Source organism: Dermacentor silvarum, chromosome 8, assembly GCF_013339745.2.
Source record: "Dermacentor silvarum isolate Dsil-2018 chromosome 8, BIME_Dsil_1.4, whole genome shotgun sequence".
NCBI lineage: Eukaryota > Metazoa > Arthropoda > Arachnida > Ixodida > Ixodidae > Dermacentor > Dermacentor silvarum.
The window spans coordinates 50,719,099-50,747,033 of record NC_051161.1 but is presented as its reverse complement, the minus strand read 5'-3'; the positions used below and the strand labels follow the sequence as shown (position 1 = coordinate 50,747,033).

Here is a 27,935-nt window from a genome sequence, read left to right as displayed (position 1 = left end):
ACACACTTTAAAACCAACTATATAAAACTTTATTTTGGTAGCCAAAATATACAAAAAAGAGTTTCATTAATAAGTGGTACTGGACTTGGCAAGAGCATCAATAACTTTCATCATGGCAAACCCACATTCTCCTGGAAAGGAAAAAAATAATAATAATTCACTAACAACTGCAAAACAAAAAACCGGCCTAGAGTTCGGTTTTACTGTATACTTGCTCACAAGTACACCGATTCATGCTAGCTCCACACATTTCGCAGATAGAGATAGAGCGTTAGTGAGCGAGTAGATCATTCTGTCGATCTACTGTTCCAGTTGCGGCCTAATACGAATCCTGTCAACTACACTGAAACCGAAACCGAACTTCCGGCGATTACCCATCGACATGAACATCACGCAATGGCGGCTACTAGACTCCTCGAGCCGCGTGCAAGAATGATGCAGCGGATACCGTCTCCGTAGTTACTTCTCGTCGCCTCGACTTAAAAAACCAGACATGCTAGACCAGAAGCAAATACTGTCGCGCCTGACGCAGCGCAAACTCGAAATCGAGGCTGCCATCAGCGCGCAGCACGAGATACTGAACGCCAACTCGATCGGCATGGACGAACCCCTGGTTGACAACGAAGGCTACCCGCGGTCCGACATCGACGTCTACAAGGTTCGCCACGCGCGACACCGGATCATCTGCCTGCTCAACGACCACTAAGGCGATTCATGAAGGACATCGAGAAGAGCCTGCACGACTACCATGCCCAGATGTCGCGAAACGGCGCCGAAAACGGCGGTCCGGCGACAGTGACGCAGCAGCAGAACGTCGCGCGCGGCGGTTCGGCAGCGGCGCCGCTACCTTTCGCCGTCGTCGGGAAGGTCGAGAACGGCTCGCCCGCGGACATCGCGGGCCTCAGCGCCGGCGACAAGATCGTCAAGTTCGGCTCCGTGAACGCCGGAAACTTCAAGGACGTGACTGACATCGCCGCCGTCGTACAGCACAGCGTGGGCAGGCCCGTCAACGTGCTGGTGAAACGTGACGCGAACGCAGTGTCTGTGGTACTGACGCCGAAACAGTGGCACGGCAAGGGCTTGCTCGGTTGCACTGTTCTCCCAATGTCGTAAACGACGCCGGCTGTCCCGAGTGATAACGGCTGAAATTTGCGCGTGATGGCCGCCCTGGAGTTCTGGCGGAAGGTCTGAAGGCAACTTTTGCTGTCTAAAAGTACACATTGCGTGTCGTCTGCATCGAGCGCGTGCTGTTTGTACACTTTCTGAAATTAAAAGCGCGGCTTGTGGAACAGTAAGTACATGTCTTGATCAAGGGGGCCAAACCACAAAACGCTGTTTGTTGAAGTTAGGTACTCCCTTTGCGCTCACTCCAAATCGTGTCAGTTATCCTGAAACTTTCGAAGAGGAGTAACATGTAGGATGCCATTAGACATTTCCCAGGACATCATTTATAGCATCAGCCGGCTGTCACGAAAAAAGAGTATCGTTTCCTAATGCGTCTAAACAGACATGTCAAAGCCACGAGTTGATGCATCGTGCACCGATATAGATGTACTTTAAGAATCATGAAGTGCCAGCTTCACTGCAACGCCATTACACAGTAATTTTAAAGAAGCATGCATATAGCAATGCAGAACATATTCCACATGTCGCACAATACATTCGCAAGCACTTTCAAGCTACACTGTCATCGCCGCACGAAATTTCTTCAAAGCCATTTCGTGGTCATGGGTTCTTGGACCATGTGGTTGCCACAACGCTTCAGTGCTCTTTGGAATAACGCCAAACGATCTTCAGGAAATCTTTTTACTGATGTGCCACAATGGAAAAACTGTAAACTTGCTGAAAATAGGCGTGCAGCATCTTTCTGAGGATAACGAACAAATGTTATGGGTGATAAAGCTATAAATCGACAAAATGCGAGCGATGAAATGCTCGTGTGCAGCATATTTCAATAAAGGTGCTTTCTTGCCAGGCCAGTTTGATTAATGTCACTTAATGTTGCACCACATTCAGTGTTTGCTTCAATTTTTTTTCTTTTTTTTTTTGCAAGTTAATCGTAAAATACTGTTGTAGATCAGTTGAAACCTCTACCCTAAGAATGCAATTCAAGTGGAATGCATGCTGCACTTTAAAAGTACAATTTAGCTACGAGAGTTTTGTAAATAGATATAGCCCTAAAGTGTTGCACTTTCGCAAAATCACCCTACAGCATTCAAAAAACACAAATCATGCACAAAGATGGTGGCGACAGTACACCCACTTTCTTCGTGCATATTCTCTTACTACTTGGAATAGGTGACCTGTTTCCTTGCAATATTCACTTTCTTAAGCATCACACAACTAAATAACGCAGTGAGCTACGTTTCTGATCGTGAATGCATGCTGTGCTTATTTTAGCTTAGCAGCATGACTGCGAGCTACTTTGATTTGCGCACTAGCTTCGTTCACCCCTCAGTAGTATCTTTTTCAGCGTTTTATAAAGGCTGGGTGCCTACTCTTTCATATTAGATATCAGAAAAAGTGACAAAAAATATGTACAGACATCTTTAAAAAAATTAAATTATGGGGTTTTACATGCCAAAACAACGATCTGATAATGAGGCACGCCGTAGTGGGGGACTTCGGAAATTTGAACTACCTGGGGTTCTTTAACGTGCACCTAAATCTAAGTACACAGGTGTTTTCACATTTCGCCCCCGTTGAAATGCGGCCGCCGTGTGTACTGACATTTATGTCACATTGTCTCAAACTGTAACATCTTTGATTTGCAGTGAGCGTTACAAAGTGCTTGTTTTAAGAAACTAGACTAAATCAGGACTACTGTGCTCATGGTCTCCTTTAATTCTGAAGCACGGCATGGCAAGCATTAAACAAAGCTGCACCATCGACGAGACACTGTGAAGGATTGCGCAGTCAACTCCTACTTGGGAAGTGCATGTTTCATGTGGCAATCATACCCCGAAAATAAGTGCAGTAAGACACATAAAAATAAAGTACAGTGTGTTACCTTCAGTACTGGCTCCAGAAAGTCTGCGAGCTCTGGTGTCTGCAAGCAGTAAGAGGAGGTGAATGTCTACTTGTTACGGTCAAGAAAGAATGCTTTCAGAGAATGACATGAAATGCTGCAAGAATTATAGTGGTACAGTTCACAGCAAGGGCAGCCTGTGTTACATATTTGAAGAGTCATAAGTTGCTATCCTCGACTGCGCTTCCCTTCCCTTGTCACCCATTTTGTAACTCTAATGATCCACCCGTTATCTGCCCTACGCATTATATGGCCTGCCTAGCTCTATTTTTTTCTCTTGATGCCAACTGGAATATTGGCTATCCCCATTTCCTCTTTGGTCCCCATCACTCTCTTCCTGTCTCTCAAGGGGCCAGAATGTGTTGCGAGACATTCATGGAAATGAAATGACCATGAATTATAGTGACAAAATCCAGCACGCCGAGTTCGCAATTTAAGTAGGAATTATAATGTGAAATCGTCAACGGAAATCTGAAAAAGGGCAGTGAAATCTTGGCTCTCCGGATGCAGTATATGAGATTACGTAAGTTCTTTCTTATTAAGTATACAGCATACTTGTTGCTTTAAACTGCAGTTCGTATGTTATTGATGCTTGCGCTTTATCCGATGCATGTTACGAAGTAAAGAAAGTTCATGTTAACGAGTGGCACCTGTGTCCCACAATGCATGGCGGGTCACATAGGCTGTTTTATGCGCACGAGTTTGCAAGTAAGTATCCAGGAGTTGTGTGGTCTTCCTGTGAGATACAAAATGCCATCAACTAGTTGTGCCGTAAACGGGTGTCAGGACTACAGTATTAGCACACGCATGGCTACTGTAACATGCTGAACTGTGTATCACGTGGAAAAGTGTTTCGAGGATTTAACTTGGCTTGGCTAAAAAACACTTGACTGGTTAATGACCAAAGCAGTTGGACAGAAAACCACGAGAACACATAGTAGAAATAACTTAACACTGTAGAAAATATGAATCACAGGAACATGGGCTTGATAAACAAAATACTTTCTCACAGCTATGGCCACACTTGTCGTCTGCCTCCCACTAATGCCAGCGCATAATCGCTATTGCGCTCACTTATCATTGTTTTCAGCATGCTTCCAGTGCACAACTACATCTTCACAGCAGATTGAAAAATTCTAATAAAAAATGTTCCACGGTGTTTTCTGTGTATCACTTCATGATTAGACACTCTGACCGGTAAGCTTTCCATTGCCCTAAATAAAATGGGTACCATGAAAATTGGTTGTCAGTCCCTTAAATGTTATGCCTAACATTTTTCGTTCCATCGCTCTTTATGTGGTCCTTAACTTGTTCTCGACCTTCTTTCTAACCTCCAAGTTTCTGCCCCACTGTTGGCACCAGTAAAATGCAACGATTGTACACTTTTCCTTATAACGGCAGTGATAAGATCCCAGTCAGGATTTGGTAATGCCTGCCATAGGCACTCCCAACCCATTTTTATTTTTCTGTAAATTTTCTTTTCATGATCAGGGTCGCCTGTGAGTAATCGACCTAGATAAACATACTCCTGCACAGACTAGAGGTTGACTGGCGTCATGAATTTTTGGCATAAAATTTGGGAGGGGGTGATAAAATTCGGGAATTTGTCCGTGCAAGACAGGGGTCATTGGAGATCGCTGGGAGAGGCCTTCATCCTGCAGTGGAAGTAAAAATGGGCTGCTGTAGCACCTGAAAGGATACAGCCTCTTAGAGTCAATTTGGCACTGAAACAGTGACTCGGCATAGTGGTCCAACGAGTAGAATGCATTTGTTTTACTATAGCTACAACAATACAATGAGAGTTGTTACAGGACAAAGTAAATAATGCCAATACCTGCTGACAATCTAAGAATTCTGTACAAGTTCTGTCCATGAAACCACACAGCACGCCCTTCGTGCTTCAAAACATTGTCTCTGAAAAACACCTAGTAAAAGAAGTTTGCCTCTGCCATCACACCACAGAACTGAGCGAACATGATTGGATGGCACATTATACAAATTCTCTCCAAGTTCAGACGACGGTGTATTGGCCACTGCAATCTCAGGTTGTCACTAAGTTCTATAGTATGATGTACTTCCTGACCAGCAAACTTTTACAATGTGCACAAGCAAGTTGTGTAGAAAGAAGTCTCTTTCCAGATCACAGTACTAAAAAACTGACAAGGATGCATAAGCGTGAAAGAGTGGTACACTGACTGACTGCTTCTGGCAACCAGCCTTCCCAGCAAATAATTGAAGGCACATCAACTAAGCAACTGCACACATAAAGCTATTGTTTGTATGTGGCCTCCAAAGCACAGAGTGGGCAGACATCACCATTGTTTTTCGCAGTTCAAAGATTCTCATATGATGTTGCTGAGAATGCTTCTGTAATTGCACCAAAGTCTCTTCTTTGTTGCTTATGACCAGTGCTGGTCTGCATAACCGAAAGCAAATGAAAAAATAATTCATACCTTTGCTGTCACAGTTGTGCGTTCCTTCATCTAGGAAAGAAGGTTGAAATGCAGACATTATTTCAAGTTTTTTCCAACTTGTACAGACTGAACAAGGCACAATAATATGTGCACGAAAACTGCATCATCATAAGAATGGCACATACCTCGAGTAAAAACTCCTCACAGTCTGGTGCCTGCGCACAACAACAGTGACATTCTGAATGCGGCATAAACTGAGTATCAAAATTGGCGGAATAGAAATTTAGAACCCTAACGCACACTTTACGGTTTTTTAATGGAGTCAAATCTTCATGCATACCTGTGGGGTTAACGGGCAGCTCTCCTTGGACTGTAAAAAAGAAAAGCAAATGAGACACACTACTTTCAGAGACGCCTTGCTTTTCGTGGAAAGTTCAAGTTTAAACTTGTACACCAATCATTAGGCAGACCCCTGTGGCCAATCTATGCCAGCAATATCTGCACATAACGGAACATAACCTACAACTTATACGCTGTTTTACGCTTGACAGAGATTAAATGTGTTCTGGGACAAAGGTCAGACAACAATAGCACTTCTCCGATAAAGAAGTTTCTCTTCTATGTATAGCATTCCTTGCAACTTTAGGTTATTCTAGTGCTTAAATCTGCGACCAAGGAAGCAAGATTGTTGCAACCAGATACAGTATAGACCACTTATAACGTAACCGCTTATAGTGCAGGACCGGATATAATACGGTCTTTTCAGACTCCCGTTAATTTTCCCATAGCACTCTATGTATACGCGTATCGCTTATAGTGCAGTTGCGGGACACGAAATACCAGTTACAGTGCGGCTGCCTGGAAGTTCGGCAGTTAACCTAGACGGCAAACGCACCCCTGAAGCCACAAATACCATATTTACTCGCACCTGACGTGCACTTTTTTTCCCGATAAAACAGGTCCAAAAATCGTGTGCATGTTCAAATCGAGTAAGACCCTAAATCTGCGTTACCATATAGCCGTCGGCATTGCAAGACGGCCGCCTCGCACGCGCGTCGTGCCTAGCTACTCTCGAGCCTAGCTACCGTAGCTTCCTCCATGTTGTCGGAGATTAGCAGCAGACAACAAAGAAAAAGAATGGAACGTGGGATGCTGCCTCCGTGCCTGGCGCCAAGAAGTGCGCGCACCGCTATCATCATCATAAAACCTTTTGTGTTCGTCTCTCGCTATTAAAGGCTTCGTTGAGTGTATCGCGGCTCTGTCTTTTCTGGCGACGTGAACGAGTTGCCGGCGTTCCGCAACATATGGTGCCGAAACCCACGGGACAACGAGCGGATCCCAACGACGTGAACTACGAGCGCCGGCGCCGACGAGTTTCTTTTAGAAACTGAAGCCGGAGCAGTCTGATCCTCATCGGAACCACACCCAGGGAAGCAACGCGCGGTACCGGCTCCCTTACGAGCAAGTAATCCGCCATCCTAATGAAATATGGACCGCCTGAAAGCGAAACGCTCTGCTAGACGAACCCAATCAACGAAAATCATTAATGAGGTGACGACGCTGCTGGAGAGCGGCTGCAACGACCGCACGGCATTCAGCAAGGTTATCGACAAACTCGTCGCCAGCCGTGACGAGCTTCAGAAGATCAATGCCAAGCTTGAGGACGTGATTCCTGTCGATGATCTTGAAAGAGAGTACGAGTCCGCAGCGCATTATGACGACCAGACGCTTGAGACCCTGACACACCTCCGGGCCCGACTCGAAGATCTCAACGTTGGCAGCACGGTGCTGACTCCTCCCTCGACGACGCTCAATACGCCACCTGCCCCAACGACAGTTGCGTCACAGAGCTTCGGACCTCGTCTCCCAACGCTGACCATCAAGCCTTTCCATGGGGACGTGAGTCAACGGACGTCGTTTTGGGAGCAATTCAATGGCGCGGTCCACGCGAATACAACTCTGCGCACGACGGATAAATTCCACTACCTCCGCAACTACCTGGTAGGGGAAGCAGCAGCTCCCATTGCCGGACTACCAACGACTGAAGCGTGTTATGAGAGTGCCATCGATCTGCTAAAGCAGAGGTTCGGGGACAGGAGCCGGTTTGTACAGCATCACTTCAGAGCGCTCCGCGAACTGCAGCCCATGACATCTCCATCGGATACGAGGGAGTTGCGCAGGCTGTACGACGGAGTCCAGCTGAATGTCCGCTGCCTCAATGTCCTAGAAGTTCCAACCAGCAGTTTTGCGGCGATGCTCTACAACATTCTGCTTCAGTCCCTGCCACAAGAAATCGTCGTCGTGTTCCACCGCCATAACCGTCTCCAGGATGACGCACAAGGCACGACACCCTCTGCTTCAGGGGAGGCAACCACAACGTCTTGCAAGAAACTCGAGCAGCTCTTGCGATATACACAGATAGAGCTCGAAACAAGAGAGCATTGTGCTCCATCGGCATCTTCCTTCAAAGGTGGTGGGTCCTACAGAAAGCATGTGCCATCGTCATCGGTCCTGCATGCATCGGAAGAACCAAAACAAATCCGCAACGAATGTTTCTTTTGCAAATCTACAAGACATGCAACCGAGGTATGCAGCGCTACCTTGACCATATCAGAGAAAAAGAACCGGCTGGCTAAAGCTATGAGGTGCTACCGATGTACTATAAAAGGCCACTGTGCAAACGAGTGCCGGCGGAAGTTGGTGTGTGCGGCCTGCAAAGGAAGGCACGCTTCAACGATGTGCGACCCAGCTTTTCGAGCGACAAGGGGCGAGAAGCCACATAACGTCGTATTTGATGCTACCAAGCCAATGAAGGCAGAGAGTCCACGGTCGACTGCCGTTACAAGCTGTCAACTTGACGAGACCATTAATTTACAGACTTTTCGTTCTTGGATCGTCGGTTCCAACGAGACATCCTATATCAGAGGCATCTTCGACGGAGGCAGTCAACGCACGTTCATTAAGGAAGACCTGGTGGCGCGATTGGGACTAAAAATCATTAGAGAAACATGCATAGCGGTGAACACGTTTGCATCAGACGCTCCTTCTCGTGTGAGAAAATGCAATGTCGTCGAAGTTCGTCTACGGAGTCAATTTGATGATAGCGAGTACATCATTGAAGCGATAACCATGCCAGTAATTTGCCACGACATCTCTGCCACGGCTATGGAGTGTTCATTCGCAGCCAAATTACGCGAGCAAAGTTACCGCCTGGCGGACGATCAAACTGTGCCTCGAGGATGTGGCGAGAAAGGCATTAGCCTGCTCATAGGATCTGATCAGCTTTGGAACATCTTGAGCGGCGACATCATACGCAGCACGGAAGTGCAAGGATTGGTCGCGGTCAAGACTAATCTCGGCTGGACACTAAAAGGTCCTACCATGAAAACGAGCTTCATAAACGGAACATCCGAAGTGATGATCTGCGTCCTCCGAGTGCAAGCTGGAGAAGTTAAAGAATCAGACCGAAGCACACTGGAGTCCTTTTGGTCGTTGGATGCTATGGGAATTGCGCCAAACGAAGCAACTCATGGGCACGCAGACACGTTGTCTGTTTTCCAACGTAAACTTGTAAAGATTGGAAAGCGGTACCAAGTAGCCGTGCCGTGCAAAGAACCGGATATTGAGCTACTACAAGACAATTACAGCGTCGCACTCAACCGTTTACGAAATCTGGTTAAGCGCATCTCGAAGCCCGAAGGATTGCTTGAGAGATACGATACGGCGATCCGTCAGTACATTGTTTCCGGCCATGCTGAAGTTGTACTTGACAAGGAATCGATAGATGGCCCTGCGTACTACATGCCACACAGGGAGATTATTCGTGAGGACTCACTCACAACCAAGCTCCCCGTGGTTTTTGATGCGTCCTCTCACGCCAAAGGAGAGAGATCTCTGAACAGTTGCCTCGAAACTGGCCCGAACCTAAACCCGGACTTACTGCAGGTTCTCCGTCGCTTCAGATGGTACCTAGTGCCTATGACAGCAGACATCGAGAAGGTGTTCCTGCAAGTGGAAATACGAAAAGAGGACCGTGACCTGTTCAAATTTCAGTGGTTTGACAAAAGTCCTGCTGTTTCTTTCAAGGAAGGAGCCGTGGAGGTTTGGCGTAGGAACAGAATACCTTTTGGTTCTACAGCAAGATGTAACTGGCGGCATTGTCCAGGAGAAACCAATCCTGCTGAAAGACTGACCGGAGGTGTTTCCTTAAATGCACTGATTACTGAGGTAGACTGGTGGCAAGGACCAGCTTGACTGAGTAAGGACTCAGAAAAATGGCCAGCTGTGAAGCATTCAGAGCCCCAAATCAATGACATCCTAGGGATGACAGCGACAAATCCTACGACGCTTCACTCTACAGGAAACGCATTGCAGTTAACCCCAGTGCTAGACGCCACAAAGTTTAGTTCACTGCACAAGCTTCTCCGTGTCACAGCATGGGTGCAGCGCTTTGTCTCGAACGTTAAGTGCAAGATTAAAAAAGCTGGAGTCATCTCTGCTGAAGAAATATTGGCTGCTGAGAGATATTGGATCCGGCAAGTTCAAGCTGAATCGTTTCCTGAGGAGAGGAGTTGGTTGCTGGAAAGGCAAGATCCGCCCAGTAAATCATGGGTAGCACAACTACACCCATTTCTCGACGAGAACGGGCTTCTACGCGTCGGAGGAAGACTACAGAACCTCACAGACAGCTGAGACGTGAAGCATCCATTGCTACTTTCAAGTCGACATGGTTTCACCGAGCTGGTATTTGCGGATGCCCATCGTCGAGTCATGCATGGAGGAGTAACGGCGATAATAGACAATGTACGCGAACGATTCTGGGTCCCAAGAGCGACAAACGGCAAAGAAAGCAATCAACCGATGCCTTCTATGCGTCCGCTTTCGCACGAAACCCACTGTGAACGGTTGTTCGGAACAGCTCATCGCTCACCCACGCATCACTCAAGAAATTTAAAGGTCGGCGACATCGTAACAGTCGACATTCCCAACACGCCCAAGTTATTCTGGCCTCTAGCCCGGGTTCAAGAGGTGTACCCAGGCACCGACGGATTTGTGCGCACCTGCTTAATTCGATTACAGGGAGGCAAAGTCTTCAAGAGGCCAGTGCAGAAGCTACATCGTCTAGAACTAGATGTTGCCACATTTGAGGCCCCGGAGGATGTCGGAGATTAGCAGCAGACAACAAAGAAAGAGAATGGAACGTGGGCTGCTGCCTCCGCGCCTGGCGCCAAGAAGTGCGCGCACCGCTATCATCATCATAAAACCTTTTGTGTTCGTCTCTCGCCATTAAAGGCTTCGTTGAGTGTATCGCGGCTCTGTCTTTTCTGGCGACGTGAACGAGTTGCCGGCGTTCCGCAACACATGTGTTGCAGTACACGTGCTCAGGCAATAGTCTACCATCTGTCTTCAAGTTCTCTGCGTCTGCTCTATCAGCATGAAGTACCGAGTTCATGATGCCGCATTTAAAAGGAAAGTGATCCACGTGTGTGGAGACGGAAGGAAATCGGGCCGCATCACGGGCATTCGGAGAATCCGAAACTTGCGTTCGGGACTGGCGCAAACAGAAGGAGAGGATTTTCGCCAGCAAAGCAATGCAGAACGGTTTCAGTGGACCGAAGCAGGACGTAATCTGTGACGATCCACTTCGATGATACGATCACCTTGGCCCTATCTTGAAAGCAATCTGCCACGGGGAAAGTCCGCCGCACGCCGTGTTTTCGCCGCTTATAGGTCGCGTTGAAGCGAGAGGCATGATAGCACGAAGGTCAATTCGCTCGCCGCACTTCGTCACTCGAGCATTTTGACAGTTCCTTTCCGCGATCAACAAGCGAGATGTGTTCGTGTTTGCCTGTGCGCGCGTGACAGCGGGCTTGTTAATTTATTTAGTAAGCGAATACGGTACCTAGAGCACGGTGACAGCGACGGCAGAAATGCGCCTGGAGTGTCCATTATCGCAATAAAATAGTTCTTTTGGTTATAGTGCGGTACCGCTTATAGTGTGGATATTCGCGACTCTGGCGACTTAGTTATAAGCGGTCAACACTGTAAGTTATCAGAAGAAATGGAGCTTTGTGCAATTTGCAAAGAAACTCCAGTGGCAGCTGAAGAACATTGTAACTGTCAAGGTTGCTCTCAAAGTGTTAAACACTGCAGTGGCATGCAGTTTGCACATGCCTTTCACACCCTGGAAGACATACTGCTGTTTGAGTGTGAATGGCATTCTGGTGTGAAGTGCGTCAGGCCTCATGCCGATGGTAGACATCGCAGCAACCGAGTTCATGGCCGCCATGCGTGCGGCGTCCAAAATTTCTCTTATAGATTAGTGCCAGGAGTAGGTGGCGGCACCGCAAGGGAAGTCAAGCCTAAATAGTCGCACACGTCCGAAAATTCAGGCATCTAAAAAATCTGTCAGGCACTGTATATGATGCGATTTTCATCACAACGGAATGCAATTTTCGTCACATACGTCAACTGTTACTGCAACCAACCTGTTACTGCAACCAACCAATGTGGTTGCACGTCGCAGCGATCAGTGTGATTTTTGGACGCTAACACAAAAAAATAATGAAAGAAGGAAGGGAGAAGATCTTTCGTGGTTTGTTTTGGTTATGGAGGTTCGTTGGAAAATGTCTGTCGTTCAACAAATCAGCTGTGGATTGCGCAAGCGGTACACACCATCAGCACCGACACGCGAAGAAGGCAGATAACAAACTCGTAGGTCAGATTTGGTTCTGTGATTTCTATGCGTTTCTAGACACGCTACTTCGCTAATCAAGCTGGTTTTCTTTTTTTCACGTTGGCTTCGGGTGCCAATAGTACATACTTGTGTGTGCCTTTCAGTTATTTACATGCACTGCAAGTTCTAAATACTATGAGGTGTCCCTCACAAGAAGACACGGCACAATTTTGAGTTGGACAATAGCAAACGCCTTCGAATTAGGGCTTTTCTGATGACTACTATTTTACGACATGTTGCATTGGCATCTCCGCAGTTGCAGACTAAGCAATCTTAAACACACAACTTTTTTAAAGATCACAAGGCATGCTACTTACTCCCTTTTTAAATAAATAACATTTGATTGCTTTTGTGTTAGTTCATTGTAACAATACAGGCTTGAATACGTTTAGAGCCGGGTGGACCTTCAGCATCGCTCCGATTGCAAATTGCGCTTTCAGCCTCGCCAACACATGCGAAAGCTTCCAACAAAAATTACTGCTCGATGTAAGCAGCAGCAGCAGCAGCGATTTCCTTTGTTCTAGTCGCTGCAGATGAAACACCCTTATATCATGAAAAACAAACAAAAGTTGATGCCAAATCAAATAAAGCTGAAGCAATCACCTGTCCAAGTGGTTTCCCTGTAAGCTCAGGTGTCACTGGAAGAGGCTGCAATCAGAAACATTGCTTATGATTGAAAGCAAAAGATAAATAAGGCAGACTACAAACACAAGAGCGTCGACTAACAACCAAAAGTTTTGGCGACAAAGCTAGGCAGAATATATATGTTTCTATCACCTTTACCCAAAACAACATCAAAATCAGCATGGCCATTGCTGTTATTTAAGGCAACAGCATGGCTGGTACCTACAACTTAAAATCTCTGCTTTTGTAAAGCTTATCATTATAAGGATGTAAAAGGAGCAGAGTGCCAAAATAATGCTTTTTGTCAGAAGCTACTAGCCATTTAATAAATGGCAGTTTCATCTGAATAATCATTTAACGAGGCCTTAAGGACAAAGCCTGCAGTGCTCTTGAGTGGAGTCTGCTCATATATCTCAAGTTCTTATGCCTCCCTAACCGTTTATTGACGAGTGTTGATTACAGGCAATGTAGCAGAAAATATAGTTTTTCTTGCCGAGTTTCACTATTGAGCACAAAGTTTCTGGATAAATCTCTTCAGCCAACAGTGAATGACAGGCAGCAAGCATCATTTGTTGGTTTGGAGCAAAAACACGAGATGAAGACAAAGTTTAGCATGCGACTCGCTTTCTTTTGAAAGAATTGTCAGAGGAGACAGACCAATGTAAGATCTGCGACTGCAGTGGTGTAACACACGTGATGTAAAGCAAATGAAATGCACAACTATAGTTCACATATGACGAGAACTGCTTGTACGAATTCAAATGAAGCCTCAGGTGGCTTGGGGCGAAGCCCACTTCCAGTTCCCCGCCAGGGGTTTTCCCCCTATTGCTGAAAAAATTTGTGCAATATGCATTCTTCTTTTCGTTGATTATGCTTATTCTTGATGTTTTTGCACATTTAGATAGAAAATAAACATTGTTTCTGGGTATATATATGTGCCGTCAATAAAGCGTTAATAAGTCGCATAAAGCTTGCTTTAGCTAAACTTCACCTTCCCCAACAAAGGCGTGTGTGAATTGAGACTTCCGATTTAAGTAAATTTGTAACACGGCAATTCAATACATTTGGTATAGGAAGCGAAAAATTCATGACTACAGAGTTTCATGAATTGCGGCCAATTCAATAAACTAAGTTCAAAACCCGCAGCGGTGGCCCAGTTAGCTAAGGCGTTGCACTGCTGAGCACGAGGTCGCGGGATCGAATCCCGGCTGTGGCGGCCGCATTTAGATGGAGGCGAATTGCAAAAATTCCCGTGTGCTTGCGTTGTTGTGCACGTTAAAGAACTCCAGGGGGTCAAAATTAATCCAGAGCCCTCCACTACGGCGTGCCTCATAGTCAGAACTGGTTTTGGCACGTAAAACCCCAGAAAGAAGAAGTAAACTAAGTTCAAAATGACTATTAGTACAGTCAGTTAGCAGCAATGTAAAAAAAGTGTCTAATAGAAGCAACAGTACAAAAGCATAAAACAGAAAGCTAGGGAGAACAATCTCATATTAGGTGTGATCTGATATTTGATAGCGCACAATATTTTGCTCACAGTGAATTGTAAAATAAAACATCTGGTTTCCATTGATAAAGCTAGAATAAAAAATTTTAAAATGTATTTGAGGACATTCAGGAAAAGTATCATACCTGTATTCCACAAGTGAAGGTGTCGGCCAGCAACGATTGCTTCAATGATTGAAATTCGGTCACCTGCAAGTTTAGACAAGAGCCACAAAAACCAATAACAGCATTAGTAATCATGGCAGCAATACGCATGTGTAACACCAAATTTCTCAGCTTGAATTATACACTGCATGTTAAACCGTATGCGTTCCACAGCAAGCCGGCAAACTTTGAGCGCATCTAATACGGATGAAAATTTTGTATGTGAACTTTTTTTATATTGCCAGTTGAACCGTACAGCAGGCCGGGAAATCTAATTGGTGACGAAATGAAATCGAACCCCCAGCTACGACTCCCTTGGTGTAACGGAAGCCAATCTCGAAGGACACAAGTTAGTGTACTGCAAGCGCGGGAAGTGATTGCACAAGCCAAAAATATGTCAATCGCCAGGCGTTGTTGGCAAAGGGAAGGGGGGGGGGGGGTGAGTGGCTGTCAGAGCCAGAGGCTGCCAGTGTGCAACAAAGTTGAAAAATTCTTTTAGTCCTCCCGTGTCGCGATTTGCAACAAGAAAGGTGCAGTATAGTTGCCTGACTAACACAGCTGCCACTGCATTTAGAGGGACTGTGAACGGTTAGGGCCGACAACACAACTAGAACGATGACAAAGACAAACTGCCTTTATGTTTATAGCAACGCAACAGCACACAAAAAAGGAGAATGCGCAAACAAGCTGCGAGGCATTTATAAAAAGGAAATCTGGCCTATTTATAGTTATCCAGTACAAAAAAATCAAAAGTTGGGACAGTGGCAGTCCCGACTAGGTCAAGTCAGGACACGGGACATTTAGTCACAAGTCGGGATTGTCCCTCTAAATTTGGGACGGTGGGGAACCCTAGGTGAGATGTGTGCTCGAAACATAGATCCGGTGAACTGTGCAATGATTCAGGCTACATGGAAGAGCTATGTTTTTTTTTCAAGATTAATGTTGTTGAAAACGTCTGTCGTAGTTTATAGCGCAGAATCACACGGCAACAAAACAATTTTTTACAGCAAAGTTGTTAGGGGCTCACTCTTCAATGGTCACGTCTGGCAATAGAAAAAAAAGCCCATTGGCCGTATGCTGTATCTGCGAGTCAAAGAGGGCAAGGGACGCGCGCTTTCACGGGGAGCGAACGCACGGCGGAGAGCAAACGCGACTTCCCAGTTGAAGGGGAGCGGGGGGCGAGGAGGGCATTGAGACACCCTAGACTGTGCGTGTGCGTGCCCGCTCTCCCACTGCGGCGCATGCGCGCAGCCCTGCCGGCCTCTGCTGCCTGTGCCGCCGACTCTCTCTGGGCTCTCGCCTGCCTCTCCCCTAACAGTGTCGGCAACAGCGTTTAGCCGTTCCGTCACGTAGCCAGCGTTTTGACAGCGGTTGTGTGCGGTAACACAAACAATGCGCACAACTGTTGTCGACAGCGGTGGCGTTTTGCGGACGCACGCGGCGTTGGTGACGTGTTTATGAAGAACGTGCCAACCTTTGCCGTACACCCTATGGCGGTGTACCGTAGCGACCATAAGGCCATGGTCCCTGTGGTCACTAAATAAATGAAAACCACCAGATCATAAATATTTCTCATTCCTTAATAGTTCAAATAACCAATCACACCATCACATCTCAATAGTCATGATTGGAAATACATAATTCCCACCATAGAAGACCAGCTTCGCTGGTCTTCTATCTCCACCTCAGTAGAAGGGCTGAAAGTATTTTTTCTTGCGCTTGTGTTTTTTGTGATCCTGTGCTCGAAGTCTGCAATGGATTCGCAATTCTAACTAGCTCAAATCAGCACCCTTTGAAGTCGCTTAAAGCCTTCTAAATGCAAGAGCATTTTAATTTTTTTTTGCCTACCCCTACCCATTTTGCTGAATCTGGGTTTCTGGCCTGTATACAATGCCAGGGCTTTATAGATGGCTCCACAATGCTGTCCGATGTGCATACATTACCTGCGTTGAAGTATCGTCACTGCACCAAAGGACAATGCTCCGCTAAAATGCCTACAATGATGATTACGCCCATGATTACGTTGGAAACCATAATAATGACATTGCCCATGATTGATGATGCCAACGGTGATGACGGTGAGAGTGATGATGATCCTTCAGGTTGAGATCTTTATTTATTTATTTTGTCTGTTCAAAACTAGTGGACTCAAGGTCCAAGCAGGGTGGACAATACAAATTTATTTATTTATCTACAAATACAAAGTAGCAAAAAAAAAGCAAAAAAAGAACAACGATGGAGGCTTAAAAATGTTAATTCGCATTCTGATCACTTGCTTCAGTAAGGCAATTCCATTCATGAATGGTCCTTGGGAAATAAGAAAACTTAAACAGGTCAGTGCGAGCAAAATACTATGGCATTAGCGCATTTTGGTGGTGGTGTCGGGTGGGCCTGCTAAATAAATATGGTAATAGATCCTAGAACTAGTTTGTTATTTAAAAGCTGGGAAATAAATTCTAAATTTTTGCCTTCGTGCCTGTAATAGTGGTATGTCGTTAGCTTCCATTAAATTAGAGGGCGAGTCTAACACGGAAATTAAGTTTTCATTCAAATGCTCTCGCATCAACACTGACAGTCATCAGTACAGTAGATAGGTTCAACCAGAATTTACTTCTTTTGACACGGTGAACTTTTCATGGCCACTGCTTTCTTAATGTACAACAGTGTTCACCTTCTGCACAGGTGCTGCAGATTCCCTATCAGGTGTCCCAGAAGCCACTGCTGGTTTGGCTGCTGTCCGAGAAGCTTGCGGCTTGTAGTTCATAACAGTTACCGTATCCTCGTTGCCAATTTCTTCGAGGTACCTGTCCAAGTTGGAGCTGCCGTGGAAACGGCCTGCAAAGCCAACAGGACAGGAGACATACTTTAGACACCAATACATAGAGCAATGTTTGCAGCCAACAAAAGTGATAATTTGTTTGATCGTACTATTAAAATGCTGGCAGCCAGCATTACTGGCTTTTTCCATAGCACTCAACAGTCAAATGAAGGAAACAGGAAAGACATGGTATACAAAGAAAAAGGCAAAAATGGAACAAGAAAGCAATGATGAGCTTTCTAACGCTGGCAAACGAAACAATACAAACAAAGCCATGTGCACTTTGTATAAGTGTTAATGCATCAGGCACCATGAATTTTTTACCTTAGCAGTCCGTGAGGTTTCACGCCCCGAAATGACTCTGAGCTAATGAAGGTTAGCGTTCGTGGAGGGCTATGGATTATTTTTTAGCTTCTGGTGTTCTTTAACACGCACCTAGGTCAGTGTTGCCGAGCAGTTTTTTTGCATCCCACACCAGCAGGAATGTGACCGCCATGGTGGGAAATTGAACCTGCGACCTCACTGTCACAAGTTTTAAGATTTGTAGTTCTAACATCCCGAAGTTGCATGGTGTGCTATGAGTGATGTCGTAGTGGAGGGCTCCAAATTAATTTTGACCACCTGAGGTAGTTTAGAGGGCCACTAAAGACAAACACTAAAGTTCAGGCCAACAACGTATTCTTTCCAAATTATTTCTATTTTCATTACTTTTGCTTTAGTAGGTTGATTTATAAGAAAAACTTAAAGTCAATGTTTCATTTTTTTTATTAACACACTGAAGCCCCAGCACCAGTACGTCAGTGTAACGTCACATATGTCAAAGTATTTCTCGCATTTGGGCCGTTGTGGCGCAGTTAAAGGCTCTTGAACCATGCTAAGTTCGCTCTTTGGCTCTTTTAGAGTAGTGATATAGTCCATCTTTGCCAATAAAAAGTTAACTAGGCCTGAGCAGACGCCATTATTATCTACGTCACTGGAAGCTGGTGCATAAACTTCAAGACGTCGCCACCTGTCTTGTTTTATGCATTTTCTGGCTTATCAAGCCTTCTCTCCTACTAAAAGTAGCTAGCTTTGTATTGTAGTAGTGTAATTTGCTAATACGGCTTAAATAATTGTCTTTTTATTGTCCCTTTAACGTCCGCCCAATGTGCAGTACACGAGTGTTTTTGCCTATCACTCTCATCGAAATACAGCCGTTGTAGTAAGAATCGAACCCCCGACTTGGAGCTCGGCAGCAGAACTTGGCAGCCACTAAGCCAATGCACTGGGTCCGTTACATATATATATATGGTACAGGCATTGTCCTAATATAGAAAGTTGGGTGAGCGCCTCGGGATGCATTTACTTGTGTGCGCTCAACATAAAAAACTACAACAAAGGCAGGACAGCAAAGTGAACACCACAAGCACTTACACGCAGCCAAAGCTCATTACAGAAATTCAGAAAAATATATCACAAAAAAAAAGAGTCAAAGGAACTGCGAATACCTATTAAGGGACGCATACAAAGAACAACAAACGCAGAAGCATCTCAAATACAGTAAAAACTGATCACTACTGCATTTTCAGACGAGGTTGTCGATGCTTGGCTTACATAGTTTGTGCCCACACTGGCTACAGTGAAGACAAGAATGCGCGGCTGAACAACAAGAAAACGAAGTAAACACTAGGACACATTAAAAAAAAATGCAACACAGTTGGTGCTAATTAACCAGTTGTGACACGAATAACAAAGAAAAAGTTAAGTTCTGAAGTTTTACATGCCAAAAACATATCTCAGAAGGACCGCATGTTGGGCTGGTTGGTCTAACATAGTTACTTTCAGATATAGCGCAAGTAAGTAGACATACAAACGAAGAAGACACGACAGGCGCAGATGAGTGCTACTACCAACTGTTTATTACAATCGACACACCCTCCGATTTATAAGGTGAACTACGTACACAAGTGTCACGCCCATGCAAGGTGATAAAAACAAATATTAAAAAGTGAACAACACTAGTATCTACCTCAGACAACAGAGTTCAAGTAGTTCAGTTCGGCAGTGTGCAAAAGAAAAGACGCTTCGCTTATGCAAACTGCTGAATTCTTGTGGATAAATAATGCTTCCAGAGCCACTTGAGTCGTTTGCAGATTTTCCTAAGATGGCGGTCTCATAAAATCGTGCCTCGCAACCACACATGGTGATATGGGCAACCAAATGTGCATACTTGTCACCTTTTTTTCTTAACTTTTAGTGCATGCTCCCTGAGCCTGTTGTATGCTCCCTGAGCCTGTTGTTAATACACCGTTTGGTTTGGCCAATGTACACCTTCCCACACAACAAGGAGTGAAAAGGGCTGAGACCCAGTGACAGACGGCGAGACCCTTAGGCATGCCTTATATGCCTAAGGTCTCGCACAACCTGAAGAAAGTCACAAACAGGCATTGTATTCCTGTGGTCTTCATGGCTCCTAATAAGCTATCTAAGCTCTGCCCTCGAATTTGCGGTGACAGCAAACGAGGTTGCCAAACCAGCCATGATAGCTGCTTCATAAGGTGTACGACAGGAGTGGTATACTCCGTTCCCTTTTTGTGCGGGAAGGTGTACATCGGCCAAACCGAACGGAGCAGCGTAACACCATAGCCACTGGACTACCATTGTGCGCTGCGAAACAACCATCCTATAATATATAATTGCTCTCAGGATCTCTGCATTTGTGAATAATTCCACGACCACTACACTTTTCTCTACAGTATAATGGCACAACACAGTTTACTGCTGACCATATAGCATTCCTCTGCAATTCATTCCCAATTCTTTATCACTATTGTTAGAGCTTTACAACCGTTTAAGAGTGTCGAAGACACACTTAGACAAACTCTTTGCATCTAGCTAAAGTAGCTATGGTGCCTGTGCAATTTCACATAAACACACTGAAAACTGATTGACCGTGTGAAACCACCACAAATATTTTTTAAGCTAAACACTTCTCAGGCAGTGCTTCAGGACTGAAATTTTGAGACAGCAACCTTTTAACTAAGCATGGTTCTAAGGCCATCAAGCCACAGACATTGACATGCTACAGCAGCCGACTTACGAGGTGGAGACCGGCTCGCATGCTTAGAGTTCCAAATTCGCAGTGATGACCTAGACAAGTTTGACGGCACTTGACTTGGCTTGCGCCTGAATAAAGAAATAAAAGAAAGTTACACAGCAGTACACAGCCGAGCGCTGATTACTTGCGCTGGTTGGCATATGTCTAGCAAGCTTAAATGTGCCCTGCAGTACTTCTTGAACACGGCAAGTAGGCCTACCCAATTGCTAGACAATGCTCTTATGGTCACCAGAACGAAAGATGTTCCTGAAAATGCAGCAGGGAGCTTACAGTTTTACTCAAACTACCACAACAGTTTCTCACCTCAAAATCTTCACAACTGTTTATGCTTATTGTGACGCAGTGGCAAGCACAAAGGCTGCTGGCCAATTTCCTTAAGACATCAAAACTACGGAGTGTCTCACAACACAGTACCCAAAAATGGAGGAGCGCCATGACTAACAATGCCATGACACCATCTGGTGACTAAGAATAATGAAGTTGTGCCAATACTATGGCTTCTGAGATTGAGTGTCAAAACGACCATGTCAGAGCCTGGTAGCAAAGCTCTGCGCAATGACAGATGGAATAATGTGGGCATAGGTAGGTTCATGTCAGCACAGTGCGCAGGTGCAGTATGTTGTCGTTCCTTCCTTCAGACACCATCTCACGTATCAAAAATATGCGAAGATACCTAACCTTGCTCAAGTGCCAATATCAGTTTGGTTTAACATGAGCAGAAATGGGTGTCAGCTTGCATGTATGCCTAAAAATAGATATTATATGCTACGCTTCTGTCATTTAACGGAAGCAAGGGTTCACACAGTAAGTGTAGTGGATGCACAGAGCCATCCACTACAGTGATGTACAGCTCATACTCATATGCACCTTGTTCTTTGCAGCAACCGCAGATCATGCATCATGTATCCAAGTAAGTTGCGCTACACAGGTTACACAAGTCTGTGTAGCGCAACTCACTTGGATGTGCAAGACCAATTAGCTTCTCTAATGGCCTTATTACTCATGCATCAAGATTTGTTAACGATCTGCTAGCCCCCCAATTTCTACTATGCATTGTTGTGCCTGGCGGTCCTTCTGGACAAAGGATGCACACCGGTGAGCGTGCAGTTATGAAAGGCCATTCACGCTTTATCTCCTTTGCGATGCCAAAGAGCTAAAACACGCGTGACGTCAAGATATTTGGCAAGTGATTATGTGTCACGTGTTCGTCTGTTCAACGACCCGGAGCTGACAAACAAGACGAGCTCTGGGACCCCAAACTGCAAAGGGGTCATCGACCAGTGCAACCTACTAAATGTTGCAAAGAGCCTACGCTGACCGACTTCGTGGGAACAGCGCTGACCCCTGTTCCACATGAAATTACATCTTCATTGCATCGAGGGCGGGTCGAAGCTTGGAGACCAGAGGCGGAGTCCAGCGGGGTGGTGCAGCACCGTGGGTGGGATTTTGCGGGCTGTGCACAATCCCAATTGGCCGAGAGGACATTGAATTCCCTCGACGAGAGAAAGGGGGAAATTAAGTGCTTAAAAAGCGAATTTTGAGTGTTGTGAGGATGCTCGGGCATGCAAAAACTTTAGCATGTAGTGTGCTCCGAGAATCATGGAGCCGTTCTTGTTAACTATCATGTAAATTTGTATATAAAACCCCTTTCTCATCTCTTGGACGTCGCTTTGGACCTCTTTCTCCCCGCACCTGGCACGGCATCACTCACAGAACCTTCGTGGCTGCTCGGAGCCCCGACTTCACAACAGCATGCTTTTTTTTTTTACAAATTTTAATACCTTGCTGTAACTTTTCATGAAAATTTAGTTTTGAGAAGTTAAGTTTAATGCTCATGTTGCTCACTTTAATTTTTTTGTCTTCCTCATGTTGCACTGTTTACATAATCAAATTTATGCATCAGAAATTGCAGTTATCAACGCACCGTGAAGGCCAAGTACCAACAGCAGCATTTTTCAGTATTGTCTCTTCTTACTAGTGATTAACAATATTAGACTTCTTTTTCGAATTATCAAGCCAAGATACATCAATTTCTGCAGACACATGTAAGCACAAGAAAATGACTCAAATAAACGCCACAAACTTGTCTATCTGGATGATAATTTTAGTTAACACTATACAAAGAAAGACAAAGAAGCCAGATAAAGCATACAAGAAATTATGTTTAATTGAAATGTGGATATAATAAGTAAAACGAAAATTAAAGTGGACAGAAAGACAATGTGCTGCAAGTGGTAGCTGAACCGACATCTTTCACATTATGTGTGCAGTTCTATTCCAATTAAGCTACCGTGGCAGCCATCTTCCCGTCCACTTCCTTGTGCATTTTTGAATGTGCAAAAGTTTAGTCATGGAAGTGTTAGGCAGCACCATTTGCAGTCACAGCAGCTGATGTGGTGCATCTTTTAACCAAAGGTGTCACCTAGTATGCGAGCTTAGAATCTTTTGCAACTGGCGTCTCACAATGATGGTAGAACGACGCTTTGATTCATGTTATTAAGAAGCAACAAAAAAATTTGTCAGCCCTTCCACTCCGTGAAGGTAGTCAACCAGCGAAGCTGAAACGTGCAGCCCCAGTGTTTATCACTGGGTTAATCCTGAGGGTTCATTAAAGTATTTCTCAATTATGAGCTAATATATTCGGCTGCAACAAAGAGAACGATGTCACTGACGGTATGCCCGCGAGCTGCCGTTGTTGCTTGCGTTCGAAGTCTCGAGTTTGCTCGGCGGCGTGGTCAGCAGCATTCGCCCGCCATTGCCACTTGCGATTCTTCGAAATTAAATTGCTTCAAAATTAAATCTGTCCATTACGTAAGACAACGAATGGCTCATACCCCCTTAAGCAATGGCTCATACCCCCATTACAACGATAAATGCGGCCTCCCCATTACAACGATAGAAGAGAAATTAAATTCTACGCTGGAATAATGGGCAGCAACGTAGCCAGCAGTGAAAGAAGACGACAACGAACGCGGGAGCAGTGGCACGAGCACGTGCCGAGCACGAATACGAGCGCAACCCGAGGGGCGCCAACGAGCAAGCTGCGGAAGACAACGACGCTCGAGCTAATGCTGATGATGATAGTTTTCTGTACACAGGCGATTTCGCCTATCCGTATACGATTTCGCCAAGACATATAAAGCTTCGCTTTAAGAAGGAAAGTGGGAAAGCGTGAAAACCAGGAACTTGAAGTGATGGGCTTCGAAACACACTGATATTAAACTTACAGCTGTGATCCACCAGCTGCTTTGCTGAATGCAGGCTCCAAGTTTTTCACAACATGTGCTCTGAAATAAGCCATTAAGGAAGGAAGCAGAAAGACAGCAAGCAGGAAAAGGAAAACTCGCCCAGGCTACCAAAAGATCTCTGTACCAAAATAATTGTGCTTTAAAACACAACTATTACTTTTCTATCAAAATTGGTGCCCTCAATTCAGTAATTAAAAAGTCTGTTAATTAATCTAATCTAATTATCTATAGTTCAATTATGAAAAAAAATCCTCGTGGTGCAGTATGTCACTGCTGACAGAATACCATTGGTTGCGTCCTCGTATATTCTATATTTTATTGTTAAGAGCTTGGCTAACGTTAGCCGGGACACCCTGTATGTATGGTGTCAATGTCACTGAAATGTGACACTGCACACTCACAGAAGTATAATCAAGAGGTGCGGAAGACAAGACGGAACAATAAATGCGAAGTACAGCAAAGAAGAAAGATTACCAGAATTTTAAGGATACAGAGAGCACGCCGAATCTTCCAGCGTGTCATCAGCTGCCTCTTTGGCTGTGACTTGATCGCATTGCAGAGAGAGGTTCTGCAGGGCTGCAATAACATGAGCATTTGCATAGTTCACAGGAATAGAAAAAAAGACCACTGCTATGCATAAGGCGAAACACCGTACATCTAACACAGGACTACTTCTGGCACAGTTGGCACATACAGTCACCTGCATTTCAATTCTAGCAACTTGATAAGAAGGATGGATGTGTGGTGTGGCCTTATCAATGCGAGATTTCCAAAGACCTACAGCCCAAAATCACAAGACAATGACGGGAAAGACAACAAGAGTGCTAATCTTCTAATGCTGTAATGCTACTTGATATGAAGATATGATGCTTACCGTTACTTTATTTTTGCTCAAGTTGAATTTTTTGGATCGCATCATTCAATAAAACACTTGGCTTTGCTTTCTGCCTTGCTTGTGCCAAATTACAGTTGCCAAAAAGCCGCAATACCAGTTCCCTCCTCTGAGTTTTTTTTTTTTTTTTTGACAAACAAGGCACACAAAAAGCCATGTAAACTATTATATGATGGAAAATATGATTTTGTTGCGAAATGTGATCAATAACGGTCATCAGTGCAGAATCTGTTAAAGTTGTTACAGTAAAAGTGCAGGTTACTGTATCTAAAAAATATATATATATATATTATACTTTACAATAAAGCGCTTCTGTGGTGTTCCTACATATTAACGTAGTGCGAGCAGCACACATTAGTGCTTTTTTAAGCCTACCGTATTTGTACTGTAGCGTGGTCGTTATAATTATGTTAATGATGATAGTTACCATTGCACTTCACGTTATTGTGAAAAATACATTTAGTAGGTTTTGCAAACTAGAAAAAGCTCAGCACTGTTTCCTTTCTTTAAAAGCATGTATTCAAAGTAGAGTTCTTATAACACTTCCTGACCTTTGGTAGGTACTGTAGTTAGTCGCCGATACTTGCATATTATGCATACACTGCTTATGTAGTATAGTCAACTAAGATATGAATGTTTGAAGAAATGTAGCTTTCTAGGAACTTGATGCCATAGTGTTTATTTGGTCAATCAGCTCTGTTTCTGTAATGTATCAGTTACATCGCAACAGTCTGTTCACTTCTGGATTGGAAGTATTCCTCAAAGCCGTTGAGGAACCCCATGAGAATGATTTTCTGTGTGACAGTGATGAGCGACAGCTTCGAGAGATAACACAGGCCGTCGCACAAACGAATCGCTCATTCTTGTCGCTCGATCACTTGGTTCTGGAAATGTAGAATTCAATATTTGTCGCCCGGAAGTGGTATGAGCGACTAGCCAATAGTGCAAAGCCGGAAAAGAATGTACTATTGCGCTCAATACCAGTGGCAACACAAGTTTTTTTTCTTTGTGTGTGTGTGTGTGTGTGTGTAGGCGCCGTGCCTGTATAGTAGCACGGCAGTGCCTACACAAATTGCTGAACACTGTTCCGATTACTGGTAGCATCCTGAGCACAAGAAAACTGTCACTTATCATTTTTATTATTGAAAGAACTGACGGGTGTATGCCCATGTTGCAACTCTTATTGAGCAAAATAGTATACATCAGGGACATACTACTGGTTGTCGCACAGAACGAGCAAACGACCAAATTTTGATACGTGCAAGGATAAAAAAACCTATTGCAAGATCTTCACAAATATTTTATGCTGCTTTGTACAGCAAAACAAATCAACTTGAATTATTACAGCAGGCGTCATGTCGATTTCGGCGCACACTTGCTGCCCTCATACTGGCAACACCGGAGAGACGTCGCACAGTCGTTGCTTGTATGGGGTTCAATTTGTAGGCAACGAGTGGATGCAACAGCCATCTCCATCACATCATGCACAAGATCGCATGCATGGGATTTAAGCCCCAACCCTATGAGAGCAATTTTGTGCGGGATAGCAACAAGTGATGGCTTCGAGCGACGAAACGGGCCGTCACACCTACAGATTGCTCTTTCTTGTCGCTCGATCGCTTGGTTCTGGAAATCTAGAATTCATCGCTCATCGCCCAGAAGTGCCATCAGTGATTAACCAATAGTGCGAAGCCAGAACTGTATGTACATCAGTCAAGTACTACCGATTGTCGCACAGAACGAGCAAACAACCAAATTTTGATATGTGCAAGGATAAGAACCTACTGCAGGACCTTCAAAAATATTTGATGCTGCTCTTTACAGCAAAACACGTCAACTGAAATTATTAAAGCATGTGTCACGCCAGTTTCAGCGCACATTTGCTGCCCTCATACTGGCAACACCGGGGAGACATCACACAATGCCATCGCTCCCGCGACTTGTAGACGACGAGTGGACATGACAGCCGTCTCCATCGCGTCGCTTGTCGCCATCGTGAACAAGATCACTTTCACGGGGTTTGTACTTTATACTTAATAAATGTTTGAATGGACTCACCAGGCAAGAGGTGATCAGGCACTTTGAACCCAAGCGGTATAAGCTTCTGCAATGTCTCTTTGTTGTCACAGTCTGTCTGTTTCAAGCACTCTGTCAGTTCTTGAATTGATGCTAATTTCTCCTTCACGACCTTTTCAAGCCTGAGTTCAACCAGCTTTAGCTCGGCCTGAAAAAATAAATAAATAGAGACAATGTACAGTAGTAAAATTCTCTCTGTAAACTTGAAAGATACGAACAGCTCTGTGCAAAGACAAACTAAAATATTAAATAGATTTTGTGGTATTGGCCCTTAACAGCATATCAATAGCAGCAGTACGCCTCCTGGCAACCATGTTTTAGTATTTGCAAGTTTAATCCATAATTTAGAACGAAAGCCGAGAAAACACGCTTGTGCCATCGGGACAGTAGGCAAAAAGTCGCAGGGACGTAGGAAAGGCGAACTGGTCAGTTGTATATTACATCGGTGTCACACGACCACTTTTGATCGCGATCGAGCCCGATCCGGATCGAAATTCTCGACTGCGATTGGCTCCCTCGCGCAGCTTGCGCAAAGGAGCCAATCGCGAGCGAGAAATATGATCCGGATTGGGTGTGACGCCCGTATTGGTAAGCCCCAGAAAACGACCAATCCCGAATATTTGTTGGCCGTAAACAAACGGAAAGCATCTAACGTATCTGTACGTTAGTTCGAAATTCTGATAGGTTAGCACAGGGTATGAAAGTCACAGTATGAAAGTTTTCAATTCACACCTCAAGAACTGTCGCCATTTCGGAAACTTTCCTGGCACTCGTACAGGCTGCAGTGGTTCGAGGACCCTCCAGACAGTTGGCGGCGTTGGGAATCTCAACGTCCAGACGAGCAGCTACTTCTTTCAGCGCCGCAAATGGTTTGTCGGGACCGCTGTTCATTTCGAACAACAGGGGAACCACACAGCAGGACAACCAAAAAGATGCAAAGAAGAACTGAGACACAAACGGCGAGCACTCGCAAACAGGCAAGCCAAATCTACCGCCGCTGGTTGGTGTCAAAAATCCAAAACTCGACGTCTATGACGTATTTCCGGTTCCAAAAGTCGCTTTCGGCGCATTTAGAGGGCGCCACCGTATGAGACGTCGTAGATTTGACGAGACGTAGATTGGACCATTTAGACAGCACCTAATAAAAATCGCAAATTAAAGTCCACCAATCAGAGCTCTCAAAACCTGCTTCGTGCGCCTACGACCAATATAGCGAGAAACTCTATGCCTGCGACCACCTGCGACAGGTGCGACCAGCCCAACCGCCCAGCCACACCTGTCTACACTCTGCCGGCTCCGCGGCATTTTCATCATATGATCCACATATGCAACGCATGTGTCGTTTAATTTTG

The 27,935-nt window shown here is 44.9% G+C and overlaps 2 protein-coding genes across 2 annotated transcripts; one reads left to right on the top strand and one right to left on the bottom strand.

The window, feature by feature from the left end:
• Nucleotides 1–15: 15 nt before the first annotated feature.
• LOC119461206 (uncharacterized) lies at nucleotides 16–27,767 on the bottom strand. The gene is made up of 13 exons (XM_037722429.2): nucleotides 27,316–27,767; nucleotides 26,566–26,731; nucleotides 24,107–24,191; nucleotides 23,595–23,654; nucleotides 20,350–20,435; nucleotides 17,124–17,287; nucleotides 14,435–14,497; nucleotides 12,782–12,826; nucleotides 5,783–5,812; nucleotides 5,628–5,657; nucleotides 5,482–5,511; nucleotides 3,011–3,049; nucleotides 16–131 (listed from the first exon to the last, which is right to left on the bottom strand). The coding sequence occupies exons 1-13, from the start codon at nucleotides 27,472–27,474 to the stop codon at nucleotides 111–113; spliced, it is 978 nt and encodes a 325-aa protein (XP_037578357.1). The 5' UTR covers nucleotides 27,475–27,767; the 3' UTR covers nucleotides 16–110.
• On the top strand, nucleotides 391–1,289 carry LOC119461211 (26S proteasome non-ATPase regulatory subunit 9-like). Its single transcript, XM_037722435.2, is given in 2 exon segments — nucleotides 391–703; nucleotides 706–1,289. Coding segments are annotated over 2 exon segments (618 nt in total). The 5' UTR covers nucleotides 391–493; the 3' UTR covers nucleotides 1,114–1,289.
• Nucleotides 27,768–27,935: the final 168 nt, after the last annotated feature.